This window comes from Rhineura floridana, chromosome 10, assembly GCF_030035675.1.
Source record: "Rhineura floridana isolate rRhiFlo1 chromosome 10, rRhiFlo1.hap2, whole genome shotgun sequence".
Classification (NCBI taxonomy): domain Eukaryota; kingdom Metazoa; phylum Chordata; class Lepidosauria; order Squamata; family Rhineuridae; genus Rhineura; species Rhineura floridana.
The window spans coordinates 3,746,634-3,764,996 of record NC_084489.1 but is presented as its reverse complement, the minus strand read 5'-3'; the positions used below and the strand labels follow the sequence as shown (position 1 = coordinate 3,764,996).

Here is an 18,363-nt window from a genome sequence, read left to right as displayed (position 1 = left end):
GGCTTTCTTTTAAAGAAATAAGATCTAAGTCTAAGCCATTGGCTGTACATTGCATCAGCAAAACCATCAGTCAAAAGTTGATTTATGCAAAATAGGGCATTATGCATTGTGAGGCAAAATAATTTCACTTCTGACTTCATCATTATAGCATAAATAATATGCAAGTTATTTATGGAGAATAATATCTAAGGCCTTGATACTACTTCATTTATGTCATTGAGGTTTCTACTGTTGATGTCATTGTGCGCAGAATCTAATCCTGAACTTTAGCACTTGAACTGAAGTCAAATTCAAATGGATTGGAAGGACAAGCTCACCAGCCAGCAGATGTTCAGAAGATATATCCATAGGTTTTTACTGAAAAGGGACTGATTTTAATCAGGATGGAAATGGAAAGATGAGCGGTTAGCTTTAAGGAACATCTCTTTCTATTCAGTCACAATATCCTACCCGTCTATATTTTGCCTACCAAAAATCCTTTCACCAGCACCATTGCTGTCCCCAGTCAGGACCACTACAGCCCTAGGTTGGCAAGCACCAGAAGCTTCCACCATCTTTGCTTCCATCCCATGTGCCACTGGTTGTTCTCCAGATCTTCTCACATGCCTCCCATCTCCATTTTATAAGCCCATATATCCCTGTTTGGCGGTTCACAGGCTGCCACCCCCATTCCATAACTGAACCTTCTCCCTTGCCTGCAAATGCTTTGAAGTGGAAATTCCTCCTGGTGCTGACTTCTGCCATACCCATGTGCTTCCCCTGGAGGGTTGGCCAAGAGTGAATGTGGTCCTCGGGTAAAAAAAAAAAAAAGTTGGCCACTCTCCTTTCCAAATTTTCTGTTAAATGTGCACAACCTTTTAGACTATCTAGCCAACTTTACCTGGAATATAGTCAGAATGCAGAATATATTCTGTATAGAATATAGACAGCTTAGCTCCAGAGCTATTATGATTGACAATTAGAGGATGTGTAGAACTTTGCCCAGGAATTCCACTGCAGAACTCACCCAGGTGGCTCTCAGTTGTATCACCCTGCTGAAGATTCAACTCCCTGATTTGGAGCCCATGCATCATCACTAGATCAAAGCATATGCTCAGACACTTCTTATTGATTCATCCAGTTAGGTGTTCATGGGTATGTAACAAAACCAATTATGTACAGGTTTGTATCATTTAACATTAGCTGTGGTTCTGTGTTTTAAAATAAACCTGTTAATAAAATCCAAGAGGGCATGAATTGGCACTCTGTTTTAAAATGTTTCACACTTCTTTTCAAAGATAACGTTTGGTGGCATGCCTTTTTCTGGAAAGCCAAGTTCAAACAGCAGAAAGAATTTCAAAGGTTGCATGGAGAGCATAATCTATAATACCAATAATATCACAGATATGGCCAGGAGGAAGAAACTAGAGCCTTCTGCTGTGGTGAGTACATCATTTTGTGTTCATCTAAATTGAAACACAGCAGTTTACATGTGTTTTTGTATACATTTGCAGCTCTGTTTGTATACATTTGCAACTGCCAAGTTTCTTTAAATAAGAGTACATGTGAAGGATTATAAACTGGTTTAAGAGCAAATTGTGTGTATATGCATCAAATGCAAATTGGATCATTGAAATGTTTTCCTATCATGCAGTGAATTTCTTAGTAGTCTGAATGAGTGCTTCTAAGCCACACAGTGGGAAAGCAACACATAATTCTGTGGTTTTTTTACATTGACCAATATTTTGAGGCATTAATATCTAAATTCAGAAACCAGCCTGAAATTTGAAATAATGTCTTTCTTGAGAAGAGCTTTTAAGCTGCATAGTGACCCTGAACCAGCCTTCCTGTCCCAGTTGCCTGTTTGGGGTCCAGTTTTACATGGCAACTTTTTGCCAACTTCATGGTTGCTCCCATACTACATTGTGTAACATTTATATCTTCCACTGCATAGTTAGGATAGATTCTATTTGGGTGTCACATGGGTAATGCCTACTTCCTAACCATTACCTAACCACAGGGGTGCAGGGTATTTATTTTACTTATTAGAGTGATGTGGTGCAACCATAGAGAAAATGGCAACTACACTACTTAAGGTAATACATAGAATGAGTCTTAAAAATGCTGAGCAATTGTTTAAATTGAAGAGTGTGAATTCTGAGTACTGTTGGCCATATGTGTTGTTTTTTAAAAGGGTCTACATGCTCCTTTTCCATCCAGTCTCTTAATTTTTCCTTTCTTGAAATATGCCCCCTTTAGTTCTATACCTGAGCTAGAGCTTGGAAAAGTTACTTTTTTGAACTACAACTCCCATCAGCCCCAGCCAGCATGGCCACTGGATTGGGCTGATGGGAGTTGTAGCTCAAAAAAGTAACTTTTCCAAGCTCTGACCTGAGCATTCCTTCTCTGAATCCATTGGTTCTCCCCACTTATTCCTTCTTATTTCCTGGTCTACAGCTTCTTGTTTATTTCTATTTAGTCATCCCCTCCAGTCTCTAGCTCCTCCCACTTCTTGGTCCACAATTCAGGAAGCCTTCTCCATCCTTGTTCATGGCCACTCCATCTCCATTCTTTGCTTTTGGGATTGGTTCACATCACTGCTCTTCAGCTCTGGCCAGCTACCTCTAAACTAGCTTGGAGATGGTTGAGCAGCATGTCCTAGGCTTGCTAAACAACTTCTATACAGGCATTATGGCATAATGCAGTTGGGTGTAAATTGTCTCTTAAAAGGTCAAGAAACTAGAGCAAGTGATTCTATTCTCCAGTAGGTGGGATGACCATGGGAAAGGATGCAGAATACAATTTTCCCTGTTACTGATGGTATTTTATATTCTTACTATTTAACACCACAGCAAGACCCATATAAGCAGTGTTAGTAATGCATGAGTGCTTCAGCAAGAGGCTGTTGCAAGTTGGTATAATTTGAGGGCTCACTTGATTTCCAGTGCAAAGAAAGGCTATTAAAATTGCCATCTCTTTCATTTCAAGCTGAGTTACTTCCATTGCCTTACCTTTAGGAAAACAAGATCAATTTTGTTCTAATTACATCAGCATAGATTTTCATTTCTCTCACTCTCACTCTCTTTGTTGTTGTCATTGCCTCATAGGATTGGTTTAGCATTAAAAAGAATGACAATGATATGCATTCCTTGAGAAATCTAAAAGAAATGCCTGGCCACTTATGCATTACCAACAAAGTGCCTGTACAGAAGTTGTTTAGCAACCCCAGGACATGCTGCTCAGCTTTGCATAAAATTTGAATATGCTAATAAGTATAGATGCAAATTTAGAAATAATTACTATAATTTTAAATAGAAATGCTCACCATAGTCTGAAAGACTGTAACCAGTTGACCTGTGTGCCTGCCTGCACAGTCTTGATGTTCAGATACATACTGTCAATGGGCAACTGCAAGGCTCCTGTCCTCCCTTCTAATGATTCTTTATCTTGAAACTGAATTTGAACCAGCCAGCCCTTCAGATATAGGATACTTTCAAACAGAGGACTGTCTTCTATAAAGGAAGACACATGACCACCCTATCCAGATGCATGTTATGTCCAGAAGAGAGCATAATAGAGATGTTTCTAATCCATTACTATAAACCATGCTTCAAAATGAAATGTCTGACATGACTACTGATGGAATGGGATTGCATGTTTGGCCACAACTTCTATAATATTAGCTGGAACCCTAAACTCAGTGATGAATATGTGCAAACATTTTCCCTAGAACTTCATAATATATGTCAGTACTCTCTACAGGACCATTCCACTCCATATTCACTGCAGATTTCTTCTTTTAACTAAGCAATAGCATACTCATTCAAAAATGTCCTAAAAACTTAATGCATAAAGAATGAATCAGGCAGCTCAACCCTGAGGGATCTCAAAAAAAGTAATTCCATTATTTTCCCTTTACATTTCTATGTACCATATCATGGATACCTGGCTTATAAACTTTATGGAAAGGGCATGTGCATATCCAATAGCCAGGCACATTGTCTGCTCATATTTGATTTTCCTAATTCTCTGTACTCAGATGGGGGGCCGTGATGGACAGAACAGAGCAAAGAAGCAAAATTATGGAGAGATGCAATTATGCTAGACAGAGCTTGGGAAGGGTTGGGCTGAGAAAGTGAAAGGTTCTTGGAGGAGTTTCCAGGATCTATGTGTATGGGATATAGTAGTGGAATTTTCTTGATCAGCTTTGAAATGCTAACTAGATGTGCATATTTCTTGCCTGCTTTCAGGCTATATATATATTCATCTGACTCCTACTCTTGCTGAACTCCACTGTCCATGTGCATTGCAGGTTGCTTGTTTGTGTGTGAGAGAATATCTATGTATGCAGATTTATTAAGAAATAAGTCTCACTGATGTGGTAACAGGGAAAATAGCAACTTCAGAGGACAGTTTTATTGAGAAAACATGCAGGGGGAATGGGATAACCTCCACCCCCATCACTGCTGTCTCAGTCAAATACACATACACCTGATTCAGTCACAGATCTTGTGTACCATACCTGTGTACAAAAGTACTATGGGAATCAGCCCAATAGAATCTGTTGCCCCCCTAAGACAGGATACATCCCTGCACATGAATCCTTGGGCTATTTTATGGTCCAGACATTTTAGTTTTAGTCACTAAGGTATTCATTTCTGTGTGTGTGTGGGGGTCCTGCACAGTCAAAACATCTGAGGAATTTCAAGGGAAGCCAACATGTTTCAATAAGACTAACACCATTTTGTGGTGTGTAGGGTGGAAGAGGAGAGCATAATGGTTAAGAGGCTGAGCTATGAACAAATCTTGTAATGAACTCCTAGGTAGCCTTAGGCAAGCCACTCTTTCTTAGCCTCAGTCCCCCTGCACCCACTTGCCACAGGGAAGATAATGATCATGACTTAGCTTACAGCAGGCACGGGGAGTTTTTTTTGGTCCAGTGGATCAGATATTTATCTCCTTCCGTCCCATGGATCAATTTTGACAGCTGGGTAGGGCTACCCACTTGCCAGTCATCTGATATCATAATGATGTCAGGTGATTGACAAGTGGTGGTCTCACCCACCCCTCAAACTTGGCCCACAAATGTGGGGGTGATAGTGACCAAGCAGGATTGAACTCTCCCTGCATCAAGATCCCTTGGACAACTACTGTACCTCGCACACCCGAACTAAGCAGGATTGAACTCCCCACACATCAGCTGATGTGTCTGCAGTTCAATCCTGCTTTCCAGCTGCAGGATCCAGCTGCTTCTATACCTAACTCACACCTGATGTCACATGTGGCATCAGGTGTGGGCTAGGTGGGCATGGTTTAGGGAAAACAGCCTTGTTGGCCAAATGGAGATGTCTGGCGGGACCAATGTGAGCCATGGGCCTGAGGTTCCCCACCCTTGCCTTACAGGATTGTTGTAAAAATTACAACTAGATAGTGCATGCTAAACAGTCTGAACTCTTGAAAATGCCAAGCATATCATCACCATCATCATAATCATCATCAGTGCTTTTTTGGGAAAAAATTAGGTGCTGGTACTCATATCTTGATAAAAGTACTATGGGTGCCAGCACAAAATGGTTGCTATGGGCAGCAAAAAAAAGAGGTTTTGGTACTCCATACTGGTGAGTGCTGTCACAAAAAAGCCCTGATTATTATTATTATTATTATTATTATTTTGCATTCCAAAGTTGTCACTAAATTTGGAATAAGGAGCAAATTTAGATTTCTCAGGTGAAAATACCTGAAGAATTTTGTGGGAAGACAACAGAGTTTACACATTTTTCAAGGATGTTTAGGTAACTTTCACACATCCCCCAGTAGATCAATACGTTCTCACTTGCACATTGGTTTATTGGATTCAATAGGATTTTTTCCTTTCTCTAATCAATGTTTTCTAGAAATATCAGTCAAAAAGCTGAAAGCTACAGGATGTTTTTTCCCCCATTTTGTCTCTGTGTTACTGTTTTTGCTTTTGTCTTTAATAGGGAAATTTAAGCTTTTCGTGTGTGGAGCCCCATGCAGTGCCTGTCTTTTTCAATGCTACCAGTTTCCTCCAAGTGCCTGGTCGTCCAAATCAGGATGTATTTTCAGTCAGCTTTCAGTTTCGGACTTGGAATCCAAATGGGCTTCTGCTGTTCAGTAACTTTGCTGACGGATGGGGTACCGTAGAGATTGACCTGACAGAGGGCAAAGTCAGCGTTCATATCAATGTCACTGGCGTGAAGAAAAATCAAATAGACATATCTTCAGGTGAGCACAATAACGCACAATACTTTTTTTTTTTAAAGTCCAGTCACTGTGCTTTCAGAATTTGGGGTTATATCTCCTTGTAGATTTCACTTTTGATCTTTAACTGCTTTGGGTTGGAAGGAGATACTGCTTTGGTTCTAGAAAAACTGACATTTTTATCTTGCATATGAACTAGGCTCTCACAAAGACGCCAGTACTGCCACAGTTAGAAGGAAACTGGAGAGTTTTGAGGCGGATACATTATTTTCTGAAATTGAAATCCATCTTTTATCTGAATTTAGTGTCCTTCATTAGAACAATGCAGTACAGAAGAGGAGAAAAATACCCTGATTCTGGCAGGCCCCATGAAGTGTATGTGTGTTTGTGCACTCTGTGTGTGTTCAGCATTGAGAAGCTTCAGGTCAATAGTAACTGTTGTAGGTGTCCATGTATTTATGTTGCACTACCTACGTACATAGCACTTTGCAAAGTAATATAAGCCAATGTTTAGCAGATAGTGCTCCAGGGCGTTTATTGTAAATTGTGACACTGGTGAAGACCACAAAGGGAGAGGAGGAATGAGGGAGGGAAGGTGACACTTTGATTCTCATTGTGGTTCTGGTGCAATATGTTTAAATTTGGCATAGGTGAGCGCAGGACATCAGATATTTTGATGTGCTTTATACATTTGTCATCTTAGTAACAGTTGCTTGTCAGGAGCATGAGAGACATAGTCATAAATTGCCTTGGCTAATGTGAAATCTTACTGGGCATAATAAAGCCAACATGAAACATATTTTAGTTCCATTTCTACAGGAGTGCTAACCATGAATGTGAAGCTCTTCCATGTGGGAAAGTGGGTGATTTTGGCAAGTTTGTGCTCATTTTTCTGCTAACTGCTTGGTATAAATTAATGACAAAATGTCTGGAGTGACAAATGATCTCTCTCTCTCTCTCTCTCTTGTTCATCTGATTGCCACCATAACACTTCCAATCTATAGATAATATTTTTGTGCATGGGTCAGTCACTTCAAAACCACTGACATTGACCTGAAATTTGAAGCAGGGAAGGTTCTTGGGCATTACTAATGGTATGCAATTCTAGTTGTTGATTTTGTTTCTGCTGGTAAGGGCCCTGCTGTAGATGCTGTTGCCATCTGAGACAAATACAGAAGGCTATAAGGAGGCTTATAAGAATTCAGTTGTAGCACCCTCCGTATGGAATTCCCTTTCAACCTCAGTTGGCTAGTTTACTGGAGAACTTCAGAAAGTGGTGAAAAATTTCCTGTTTCATTTTGTTGCTAGTTGTTGGCTGGCTTTTTTTGGGGTGGGAGGGTGTTATTTTTTTAAAATTTAAGGACTCCCAATTTATTTTATGATTATCTGTTGTGCTTTTTTGCTTTTAGAACAATTTTTAATATTTTATCTTTGTATTTGATCTTTCTATATTTCAGTTTATCTCTTTAATAATTTGTAAGCTGCAAGAGGAGCCCATGGGTGGGCTAGCAAATGGGATATAAATTTTAAAATAAATAACGTACCAGTCTTGTTGGTGTAAACTGCAAGCAAAAAGAACATTTTGTCATCGTTCATTGTATACTGAGTTACTAGGTTTGCTCTCCTAAGTAAAATTGATTGGATGAGTGTGTACATATTTTATTGGCTATCTTTGGGGAGGAACAATAAGTAGGAATGGTTTTATCTATTAAAGAATCCCTTTCTCAGATAAAGAATTCCCCATTCCTTCATTTATCATTGTTATTTGGAATGTCAAGAGGGTATTGATGAGAACCGTGTTAAGTAGATAACACTTTCAACAGGAACATAGTGGAACATGTGGTTTTGGCATCCTTTCAAGCTACACCAGTATTATGTCTTGCATATTGGTGGGTAGTTTTACTGGACACATGTAAAGCAAACAGAAGACCTGCGATTTTTAGAGCCTGAATAAATCAGAACAGTGGGGGTCATGAACTAAGGAGTAGAATCAAAGCAAACTGGTGTGTGTGAGTGAGCTGTTCAAACTTGGATGGGCAGCTTTTAAGCTTTCCTTTGCAATGTCAACTACCATATCTCCTTATAAGCCCCTCAAGAGTGGCATCTTGTGAGGCATGAAGGGCCTGTTTTCAGAAGCAAATTTTGCCCTGTCACCATGTGTGAATAGAAGTGTTTTCTCCTCGTGTGAGAAAGGGATGTTGGCTCCTGCCCAAAATCATAAACTTTAAGTCATTGTGAATGCTTACATTTACATTTCTCAGCATTGATTTCTTCCTGTTGAAACAAAGTATGCTTGTGGAAGAGAACATAAAAAGCGAAAGAAATGATTAAAGTAAGTGCATGAACTAGCTGTTATTTCAACCATATTAAAAAGAATACTCTATAATTGAGCGAGATTATGCAATTTATTTATTTATTATTAAAGTCCAAGTCCATGCTTCTTCCAGACATTTTTCATGAGGCTGTCCTATCTATGGTATCAATGGATAAGGTAAAATAGCTGACATGTTGTTGGTCTGCCAGAGCCCTTGGGATGACATAGAATTAGTATAAGTCCAAATAAGCAAGCCCATGCTTAATTTCCTCATTAAAATCCATGGAACCTTTACAGTCCAATCCTGATGTCTATTCAGCAGGCCCATTGAGTCATTGGAACTTACTCCTGGATAACTGTTTAGGATTGCAATCTTAAATATTTAAGGTAGCTGGATTGTGCTATTACTTATTTGGTATATTTGCATTCTGTTCTTCCTCCATGGAATTCTAAACAATGTAGATGAGATGCTCAGATGTATTCAGTGCAATATTGACTTGCCGAGATTTGCTTAGCTTCAGAGATAGAACTATGTGAAGTGCCAAATCATTCATTAAAGGAGGTATCATGACCCTGGAGTAACCCAGGACGTTGAATCAGAGGCTATGGGGCCAATAGCTGAGAAGGTGGACCAAATTCCTGGCTCTGAGACTGAGACTGATGGTTAGAGGTTCACTGAACCTGAGGCTGGGAGGCAGAAGCCCACTGTACTGGATCCTACAGCACCACAGCTTGTAGAACCAGAGCTCAGATCCTCACAGGCCCATTCTCCTGGGGCTGAGGAACTAGGTGCCTCCCCCACTACCTTATCAGTCTATCAGTGTTTGGAGTGCACAAGGTGGGAGGCCATGAAACAAAGGAAAAATATGCATCCTTAGGCTAAATGTCTGGCTTTTAAAGAATTTGCAGTTCTCCAGCAAAGGTGGTAGACTATAAGAGAGGCGGACTGGAGACCAGAGCTTGGAAAAGTTACTTTTTTGAACTACAACTCCCATCAGCCCAATCCAGTGGCCATGCTGGCTGGGGCTGATGGGAGTTGTAGTTCAAAAAAAGTAACTTTTCCAAGCTCTGCTGGAGACAAATACTGAAAAGGCCTTGTTTGCCTCCAGCCCTTACTAACCAGTTGCTGTCTAGGTGATCACCCTTTGAGCTGTGACAAAGAGAACAATGCAGTGAAGCTGGAGGATCAAGCAATTAAGTCTCCTTCACTTGATGCATGTATTCCATGGTGTTGGTATTGGGATTGCTGTAAATTTTTGTCCTTGCATTGTCCAAGATGGTGCCTCCCTAGAGCAACCACTCCAGAAAGCAAAGTATATGCCCAGGACCATCTTGGAAACCCTTTGCACCACCAGAGGAAGATGCTTGGTAAGCCTTTTTATCTCACGTAGAAAGCACCTAAGGGCAGCCATAGCACCACAACGGGAAGATGTGGAGCCTGCTCACAACATATAAGTAGCAAATGCACATTTACTGCACAAAATACCTCACTGTTTAGAAACAGACTTAATGAACTGAACAGTGTTCTTGTAATGTAGTCATTCCACAGACTAGGACTGTGGATATCTAGGTTAAAATTGTCAGTCATGAAGATCTTCTACTGGGCCAAGTTCAAGGTCTTACTATTAGTAAGTAATAATCCATTACTATTACTAATAATTACTAATTATTACTTATTACTAATAATTACTACAAATAATTACTTATTATTATTATTATTATTATTATTATTATTATTACTAATAATTACTGATAGTAAGTAATTAGTAAGTAGTAGTAAGTGGGACCACTTGTGCCTTGGAACTTCCTGCCTATTAACCTTAGGCAGGCATGTTGTGCTGTTTCAGATGCATGCTAAAAGCTTTTCTGTTTTAACAAACCCACAAGGACATGTAAAGAAGTCTGGTACACCTGTTTTTAAATTTTGCTGATTTCATTTGCATATTGATAATTCTTTTAAATTGTTTTATATGCTCCAATTAGGGATTCTTTGATTAAGCAGTTTATACTAAATAAATAAAATAAAAAGGTCATTGTGTGACATTGGACCAGACCCTATTTGCTAGCCTACTGTTCATCATAGTGTTATTATAAAATGGGGAGGGGGTGAGCCATACACACTACACTGAGCTCCTTGGTAGAAAGGTATTTATTTATTTATTATTTATTTATTTACTGCACTTGTCCCACAGCCGAAGCTCTCTGGGCGGTTTACAGCAATCAAAAACATTAAAACAAATATACAATTTAAAACACATATTTTAAAAACAATTTAAAACACAATTTTAAATTTTAAAACAATATAAAAACAATTTTAAAAAATTAAAAATGGAAGCTATAGTAATTCCTGTTAGAAATATTTTGAAAAGGGCATGTATAAAAGAATTGTTGATTAGGTGACCATAGGAATGTACAAAGCCAGGTCTATCCTGTTATGTATTCACTTTAAGCAGAGCTGGTTCCTCTTCACTGCAGTTTGGTTTCTGCCAAATGCAATATTATTATTCTCACTGTTCCCTCTGAGTGAAATGTTACTTTTTCTTTTTTCATAATTATTCTCATTGTTATGTACTAGTACAAATATGGTCAGTAAACACTGTTTTGTCAAATATAATATGATTTCAGAATATGTATGTAGTTTGACCAGAAGCATACTTCCCCCGTGGAGGCATAGTAAAGTCATCGTGGCTAGTAGCCTTTGATAGCCTTATCCTCCATGAATTTGTCTAATCCTCTTTTAAATCCATCTAAGTTGGTGGCCATTACTGCCTTCTCTGGAAGAGGGTTCCATAGCTTAACTATGAATAAATATTTTCTTTTATCTGTCCTGAATTTTCCAGCTTTCAGCTTCATTGGTTGTTGTGAGAAAGGGGAAAGTATATTTTATAAACTTCTGTAATGTCACCTCTTTCTCGCCTTTCCTCTAAACTAAAAAGCCCCAAATGCTGCACCCTTTCCTCATAGAGGAGTCACTCCATCCCCTTGATCATAATGGTTGTCCTATTTTGAAACTTTCCCAACTCTACAATGTCCTTTTTGAGGTGAGACGACCAAAACTGTGCACAGTATTCCAAATGCAGTCACACCATAGATTTGTACAACAGCGTTATAATATTAGCAGTTTTATTTTCAATCCTTTCCTAATGATCCTTAGCATGGAATTCGCCTTTCCCACAGCTGCTTCTTTGGTGAGGTACCTTGTCAAAAGCTTTTTGAAAGTCTTAAGTATACTATGTCCACAGGATCACCACTATCTATATAGATTTATTTATTGTTTTAGCCAGAGCTTGGAAAAGTTACTTTTTTGAACTACGACTCCCATGAGCCCCAGCCAGCATGGTCACTGGATTGGGCTGATGGGAGTTGTAGTTCAAAAAAGTAACTTTTTCAAGCTCTGTTTTTAGCCAATGGCCATAACAATGTAAGTATCAATACAAAACATCTGGTAAAACATACATATGAAACATATATGGGACATTAGGAATCTATCCCATGATGCATAGATAAAACTCTTGAGTTTTCAAGAACTAATTAAAATAATTATAGAAATGTTGGAATTTATTTCATTTTTTCATATATTTAGATTAAAATGTGCTATTATAAAAACTAGAGTTGGCGGGGACTATCTATATACTTGTTGACACTCTTAAAGAATTCTAATAGGTTACTGAGACAGGACTTTCCCTTGCAGAAGCCATGCTGGCTCTGCTTCAGCAAAACTTGTACTTCTATATGCTTGGCTAATTTATCTTTAACAATACTTTCTACCAGTTTTCCTGAGATGGACATTAAACTAACTGGCCTGTAATATAAACACTTGGGTACACTGTCTCTCTTCAAGTGTCTTCGGCACTTTTGGTTTGGCTTGTGGTACTTTGTCCCCTCTGAATTGCGATCCTGTGCCCATGCACTCACATTGCCTAGTTCTAGGCCTACCTTATGTAAATTTTCAACATGTTTATGGCTTTATCCCGGGAGGGGGGAGAGATTTGTTCCAAACTACCCTCCTCAGCTCCTGTCAGCTTTTCCATCAACATTCAGTTTAAAAGCTGCTGTGCCATCTTTTTTTTATTTTAAACACCAGAAATCTGGTTCCATCCTGGTTGAAGTAGGGCCCATCCCTTTTATACAGGCCCAGCTTCTTCCCAAATGTTTCCCAGTAGTATCTATCAAATCCAAACCCCTCCTCCCAACACCATCACCTCATCCACACATTGAGACTACAAAGCTGCATCTAATTGGCCCTGTGCGTGGAGCCAGTAGCATTTCAAAGAAAGCTACCTGGGAGGTCCTGGCTTTCAGCATCCTACCTAGCAACCTAAATTTTGCTCTCAGGACCTCATGACCCCATTTCCCCATGTCATTGGTGCTAATGCGCACCATGACCACTGACTCCTCCCCAGCACTATCTACCAAACCATCTAGACCACTGTTCTTCAGCCTTGGGTCCTCAGATGTTGTTGGACTACAACTCTGATCATCCTTGGACATTGGCTAAGTTGGCTGGGGTTGTTGGGAGTTGTAGCCCGACAACATCTGGGGATCCAAGGTTGAGGGACAGTGATCTAGATGACAGGCAACATCCTCAATGTTGGAGTTGGAGTCCCACAAAATCTGGAGGATCACAGGTTTGTCTGGAGTGAGTTAAATCATGAGCCCAGGTTCAGACAACACACTAAGCCAAGCACTGGCTCAGCACAGTGGAACAGTAGGATGATTGGAGGAGGGGCAAAGCAAGCATGACCTCCGCTCTGGGAGCCTGTATGTTCATTCATTCTTGCTAAGCCACAGCATATTCTGTCTCCTGGCTCCTAACAGAGCAGAGCAGAGCAGAGCAGAGAGAGCTGTCTCAGTTGGTCTACAGGTGAGGAGATATAAGCAAGCCAGCTTTCAGAGAGCGAGCAAATGGAGAGCAAACAGGAGTTTGACAAAGGAGCTGTAGCGAGGAAAGGAAAAAGGGCAAGAGGGCTCTGAAGCCATGGGCTCTAAAGGGCTCCATAGCAGCTTGATTGGAAGGGGTGTGGCTTGTTAGCTATTGGCTTAAGGCCTGAGAACTGCTGAGGGCAACAGGCAGCTGCTGTGTGTGCTGGGACTCTCATTCTCCTTCCTGACTCCTAACAGAGCAGAGCTGTCTCAGTTGGTCTACAGGTGAGGAGATATAAGCAAGCCAGCTTTCAGAGAGCGAGCAAACGGAGAGCAAACAGGAGTTGGACAAAGGAGTTCAACAAGGGAGGTCAAGGGGGAGGGTCCTAAAACAAAGAAAAAAATTACTAATTCTCCTTGTACAGCAGACCGCATACCAGTGGGACTCTCAAGTTTACCCTAGAGTAGGATAGGACAAAATACAGGCCACTCCAAAAGAAGTAGTTAGAAAGAAACAAAAGATAGAAGAGAGTATGAACGGGAAGGATACTCCAGTGGTTGTGACCTGCAAGGAGTGTGCCATGTTCGTTTTTTTGTCTGAGAACACCATGGCATACATGTGCAACAAGTGCAAGCTCATGGCACTGTTGGAAGAAAAAGTGAGAGGCCTGGAATGGCGTGGCCACACTGAGAATTATAAGAGAAGATGAAGAGTTCTTAGACAGAACGCTGGAACAACAGCAGCAAAGAGAAGTGGAGGTGGAAGAGCAACAGCATGTGGTAGCAGAAGAGAGACTGCTTTGGAGAGGAGCAACAAAGTGGAGGAAACTCCGTGGGAAAGGGTGACAGTTAGGAGCAGAAGAGCTAGAAGACACCCTTCACCAGTGGAACTATGGAACCGCTTTCAACCACTCAAGGATGAGACTGGAGGACAGCCTGTAGTGGAAGAATTACAGGAGACCCCGTGCGACAACGAGCAAGAGGCTGAAGCTCAATCAAGCAGGGCCAATGAAACTTCACATCACAACAAGAAGAAGAGAAGAGCACTAGTATTGGGAAACTCCCTACTGCATGGGATTGAAACCCAAGTATGCAGAGAAGATCCGTGGACTCGCCAGGTATGCTGTCTACGGATTAGAGATGTGACGGAAAGGTTGCCATCACTCATCAAGCCCACCGACAGGTACCCCTTTCTCCTCATCTATGTAGGAACAAATGATACTGCCAAATAGTGCTATGAAAAAATCACATCAGACTTTGAAGCTCTGGGAAGGAAACTTAAGGACTTTGGGACCCACATAGTTTTTTCATCCATCCTTCCAGAAGAGGAGTAGAAAGGGAAAGAAAAATACTCCATGTGAATGAATGGCTATGAAGGTGGTGCCGACATGAGAGATTTGGATTCTGGGACCACAGGCTATGCTTCCTGGAAGATGGATTGCTGGCAATTGATGGGTTGCATTTCACAAGGACTGGGAAGAATGTATTTGGCCACAGCATGGAGAATTTCATCAGGAGGGCTTTAAACTGAATCCTAAGGGGGAGGGAGACGTAAACTTGGTGGTAACAACTGATGAAGTCTTCTGCACAGTAACGGGAACAGAAAGATCGGCTCTAATAGGGCCCAGTGACAGTCCTCAGAAAAATGTAGTAAGGAAGCCAAGCCATAAATCACATGGTCTTCGATGCCTGTATACTAATGCGCAGAGCTTGGGAAACAAGCAGGACGAACGTGAACTCTTAATACAGGAGGGTAATTATGACTTGATAGGTATAACTGAAACTTGGTGGGATGACTCCCATGACTGGAATACAGCAATTGAAAGATATAACTTGTTCAAGAAGAACAGAAGGAATAAAAAGGGAGGTGGAGTCATGCTATATGTTAAAAATATATATCCCTGCACAGAAATACAGGAAGATGAGCTTGGTAGCTCCACTGAGAGAATCTGGATTAAAATTAATGGGACAGGTAACAAAAGGAATGTCGTGCTTGAAATCTATGAATGACCACCCAATCAAGGAGAAGATGAGAATGTAACTTTTGAAAAGCAAATTGCCAATGTTTGAAGGAGGCATGATTTAGTAGTAATGGGGGACTTCAATTATGCCAATATCTGTTGGGAGACAAATTCTGCCAAACACGGCCCCTCCAAGGAATTTCTGACTTGTGCTGGAGATAACTTTCTCCTACAGAAAGTGGAGGAAGCAATGAGAGGGTCACCGGTCCTTGACTTGATTCTAACCAACAGAGATGATTTGGTGGATGAAGTGGCAGTTACAGGAGCTCTGGGGGAAAGTGACTACACCATACTTGAATTCTTAATTTTAATGGAAGCAAAAGCTGAGAGTAGCCATACGTGCACCCTGGACTTCAGGAAACCTGATTTTAATAAACTCAGAACAATTGTATGGTTCCATGGCAAGCAACCCTAATGAGAAAAGGAGTCCAAGATGGGTAGGATTTTCTAAAAATGGAAATTCTAAAAGCGCAATGGCAAGCAATTCCAACAAGGAAAAAAGAGAGAAAACAACAGAAGAAGCCAATGTGGCTTCACAAAAAGCTTAGAGCTGACCTGAAAACAAAAAAGGACACATACAGGAAGTGGAAAGAAGGCCAGGCCACAAAGGAAGAGTACAGGCAGGTATCACGGAATTGCAGGGATGGCGTCAGGAAGGCTAAAGCTGAGAATGAGCTGAGGTTAGTGAGGGATGCTAAAAGCAACAAAAAAGCTTTCTTCAGGTATGTCCATAGTAAAAGACAGAGAAAAGAAATGGTGGCACAGCTACTCAATGAGGATGGCAAAATGATGACAAAGAAAAGGCAGAAGTCCTCAATTCCTACTTTGGCTCAGTCTTCTCCCAGAAAAGGATCTGTGACCCTCCCGGGAAACATGAAGTAAAAGGGGCAGGATTGGAGCTTGAGATTGATAGACAAACAGTCAAGGAATACCTAATCACTTTGAACGAGTTCAAATCTCCAGGGCTCAATAAACTGCATCCTAGAGTATTAAAGGAACTGGCTGAACAACTCTCAGAACCGCTGTCTATTATCTTTGCAAAATCATGGAGTACTGGTGAAGTTCCAGATGACTGGAGGAAAACTAATGTTGTCCCTATCTTCAAAAAAGGCAAAAAGGAGGAACCGAGGAACGACAAACCAGTCAGCCTAACATCAATCCCTGGAAAAACTCTGGAGCAGATTATAAAGCAGTAAATCTGTAAGCACCTTGAAAACAATGCAGTGATTACTAGAAGCCAACATGGATTTATGAAGAACAAATCCTGCCAAACTAATCTTATCTCATTTTTTGACTGGGTAACCTCCCTTGTAGATTGTGGGAATGCTGAGGACATAACAGACCTGGACTTCAGCAAAGCTTTTGACAAAGTGCCCCATGATATTCTGATTAGCAAGCTAGCTAAATGTGGGCTGGATGGAACAACTGTCAGGTGGATCCATAGTTGGCTACAGAATCGTACTCAAAGAGTGCTTATCAATGGTTCCTTTTCAAACTGGGTGGAAGTAACAAGTGGGGTACCACAGGGCTCGGTCCTGGGCCCAGTGCTCTTCAACACTTTTATTAACGACTTGAATGAGGACGTACAGAGCATGCTTATCAAATTTGCAGATGATACAAAATTGAGGGGCATAGCTAATACCGTGGAAGATAGAAACAAAATTCAAAGGAACCTTGATAGGCTGGAGCATTGGGCTGAAAACAACAGAATGAAATTCAACAGGGATAAATGCAAAGTTCTACACTTAGGAAAAAGAAACCAAATGCACAGTTATAAGATGCGGGATACTTGGCTCAGCAATACGACATGTGAAGAGGATCTTGGAATTGTCGTTGATCACAAGCTGAATATGAGCCAACCGTGTGATGTGGCTGCAAAAAAGGCAAATGCTATCTTAGGCTGCATTAACAGAAATATAGTTTCCAAATTGCGTGAAGTATTAGTTTCCCTCTATTCAGCACTGGTTAGGCCTCATTTTGAATACTGCATCCAGTTCTGTTCTCCGCACTTCAAGAAGGATGCAGATGAACTGGAACAGGTTCAGAGGAGGGCAACAAGGATGATTAGGGGACTGGAAACAAAGCCCTATGAGGAGAGACTGAAAGAACTGGGCATGTTTAGCCTGGAGAAGAGAAGACTGAGGGGAGATATGATAGCACTCTTCAAGTACATGAAAGGTTGTCACATAGAGGAGTTCCGGGATCTCTTCTCGATCGTTCCAGAGTGCAGGATACGGAATAATGGACTCGTTGCAGGAAGCCAGATTTCAACTGGACATCAGGAAAAACTTCCTAACTGTTAGAGGCATACGACAATGGAACCAATTACATAGAGAGGCAGTGGGCTCTCCGGCACTGGAGGCATTCAAGAGGCGGCTGGACAGCCATCTGTCGGCAATGCTTTGATTTGGATTCCTGCATTGAGCAGGGGGTTGGACTTGATGGCCTTGTAGGCCCCTTCCAACTCTACTATTCTATGATTCATTAATTTACTAATAAGGAAATAATAATAATAATGTTCAAGTTGGGCCATTGTATTATCACTTTTCTTCTTGTGAACCTCTTTCCGTAGGCATGTATTGTGGCCTGCAAGGTGCAGCAAAAACAGGACTATTGTTGAGCCCTTCCTGAATCACTGTACATGTTGAAGATAACAACTTGTGCAGGTTTGATATAAATGTGTAATGGTACGCCTCAGAACATGCCTTGTCCTAGGGCTGACTATTTGTCCATCTAGCCCAGTGTTGTCTACTTTGACTGGCAGCGGCTCTCCAGGGTCTTAGGCACAGATCTCTCCTGTCACCTGCTACCAGATGCTATTATAAAAACTAGAGTTGGCGGGGACTGAAGCAGGGACCTTATACATGCAAGCAATGTGCTTCACCACTGAGCTGTGGTCCTTTCCTACATTTCTACACCACCTCCACCCCTGGGAATAAAGTCCATGTAAGACAATTGTAAAAT

The 18,363-nt window shown here is 40.9% G+C and overlaps 1 protein-coding gene across 1 annotated transcript in view; it reads left to right on the top strand.

Moving 5' to 3' along the window:
* CNTNAP2 (contactin associated protein 2) overlaps positions 1-18,363 on the top strand; it is a 1,241,930-nt gene that overhangs the window by 298,586 nt on the left and 924,981 nt on the right. Inside the window, exons 7-8 of the mRNA XM_061587450.1 lie at positions 1,278-1,421; positions 5,961-6,225. Of these exons, the coding sequence (XP_061443434.1) occupies positions 1,278-1,421; positions 5,961-6,225 (409 nt within the window). The remainder of the gene's footprint in view (positions 1-1,277; positions 1,422-5,960; positions 6,226-18,363) is intronic.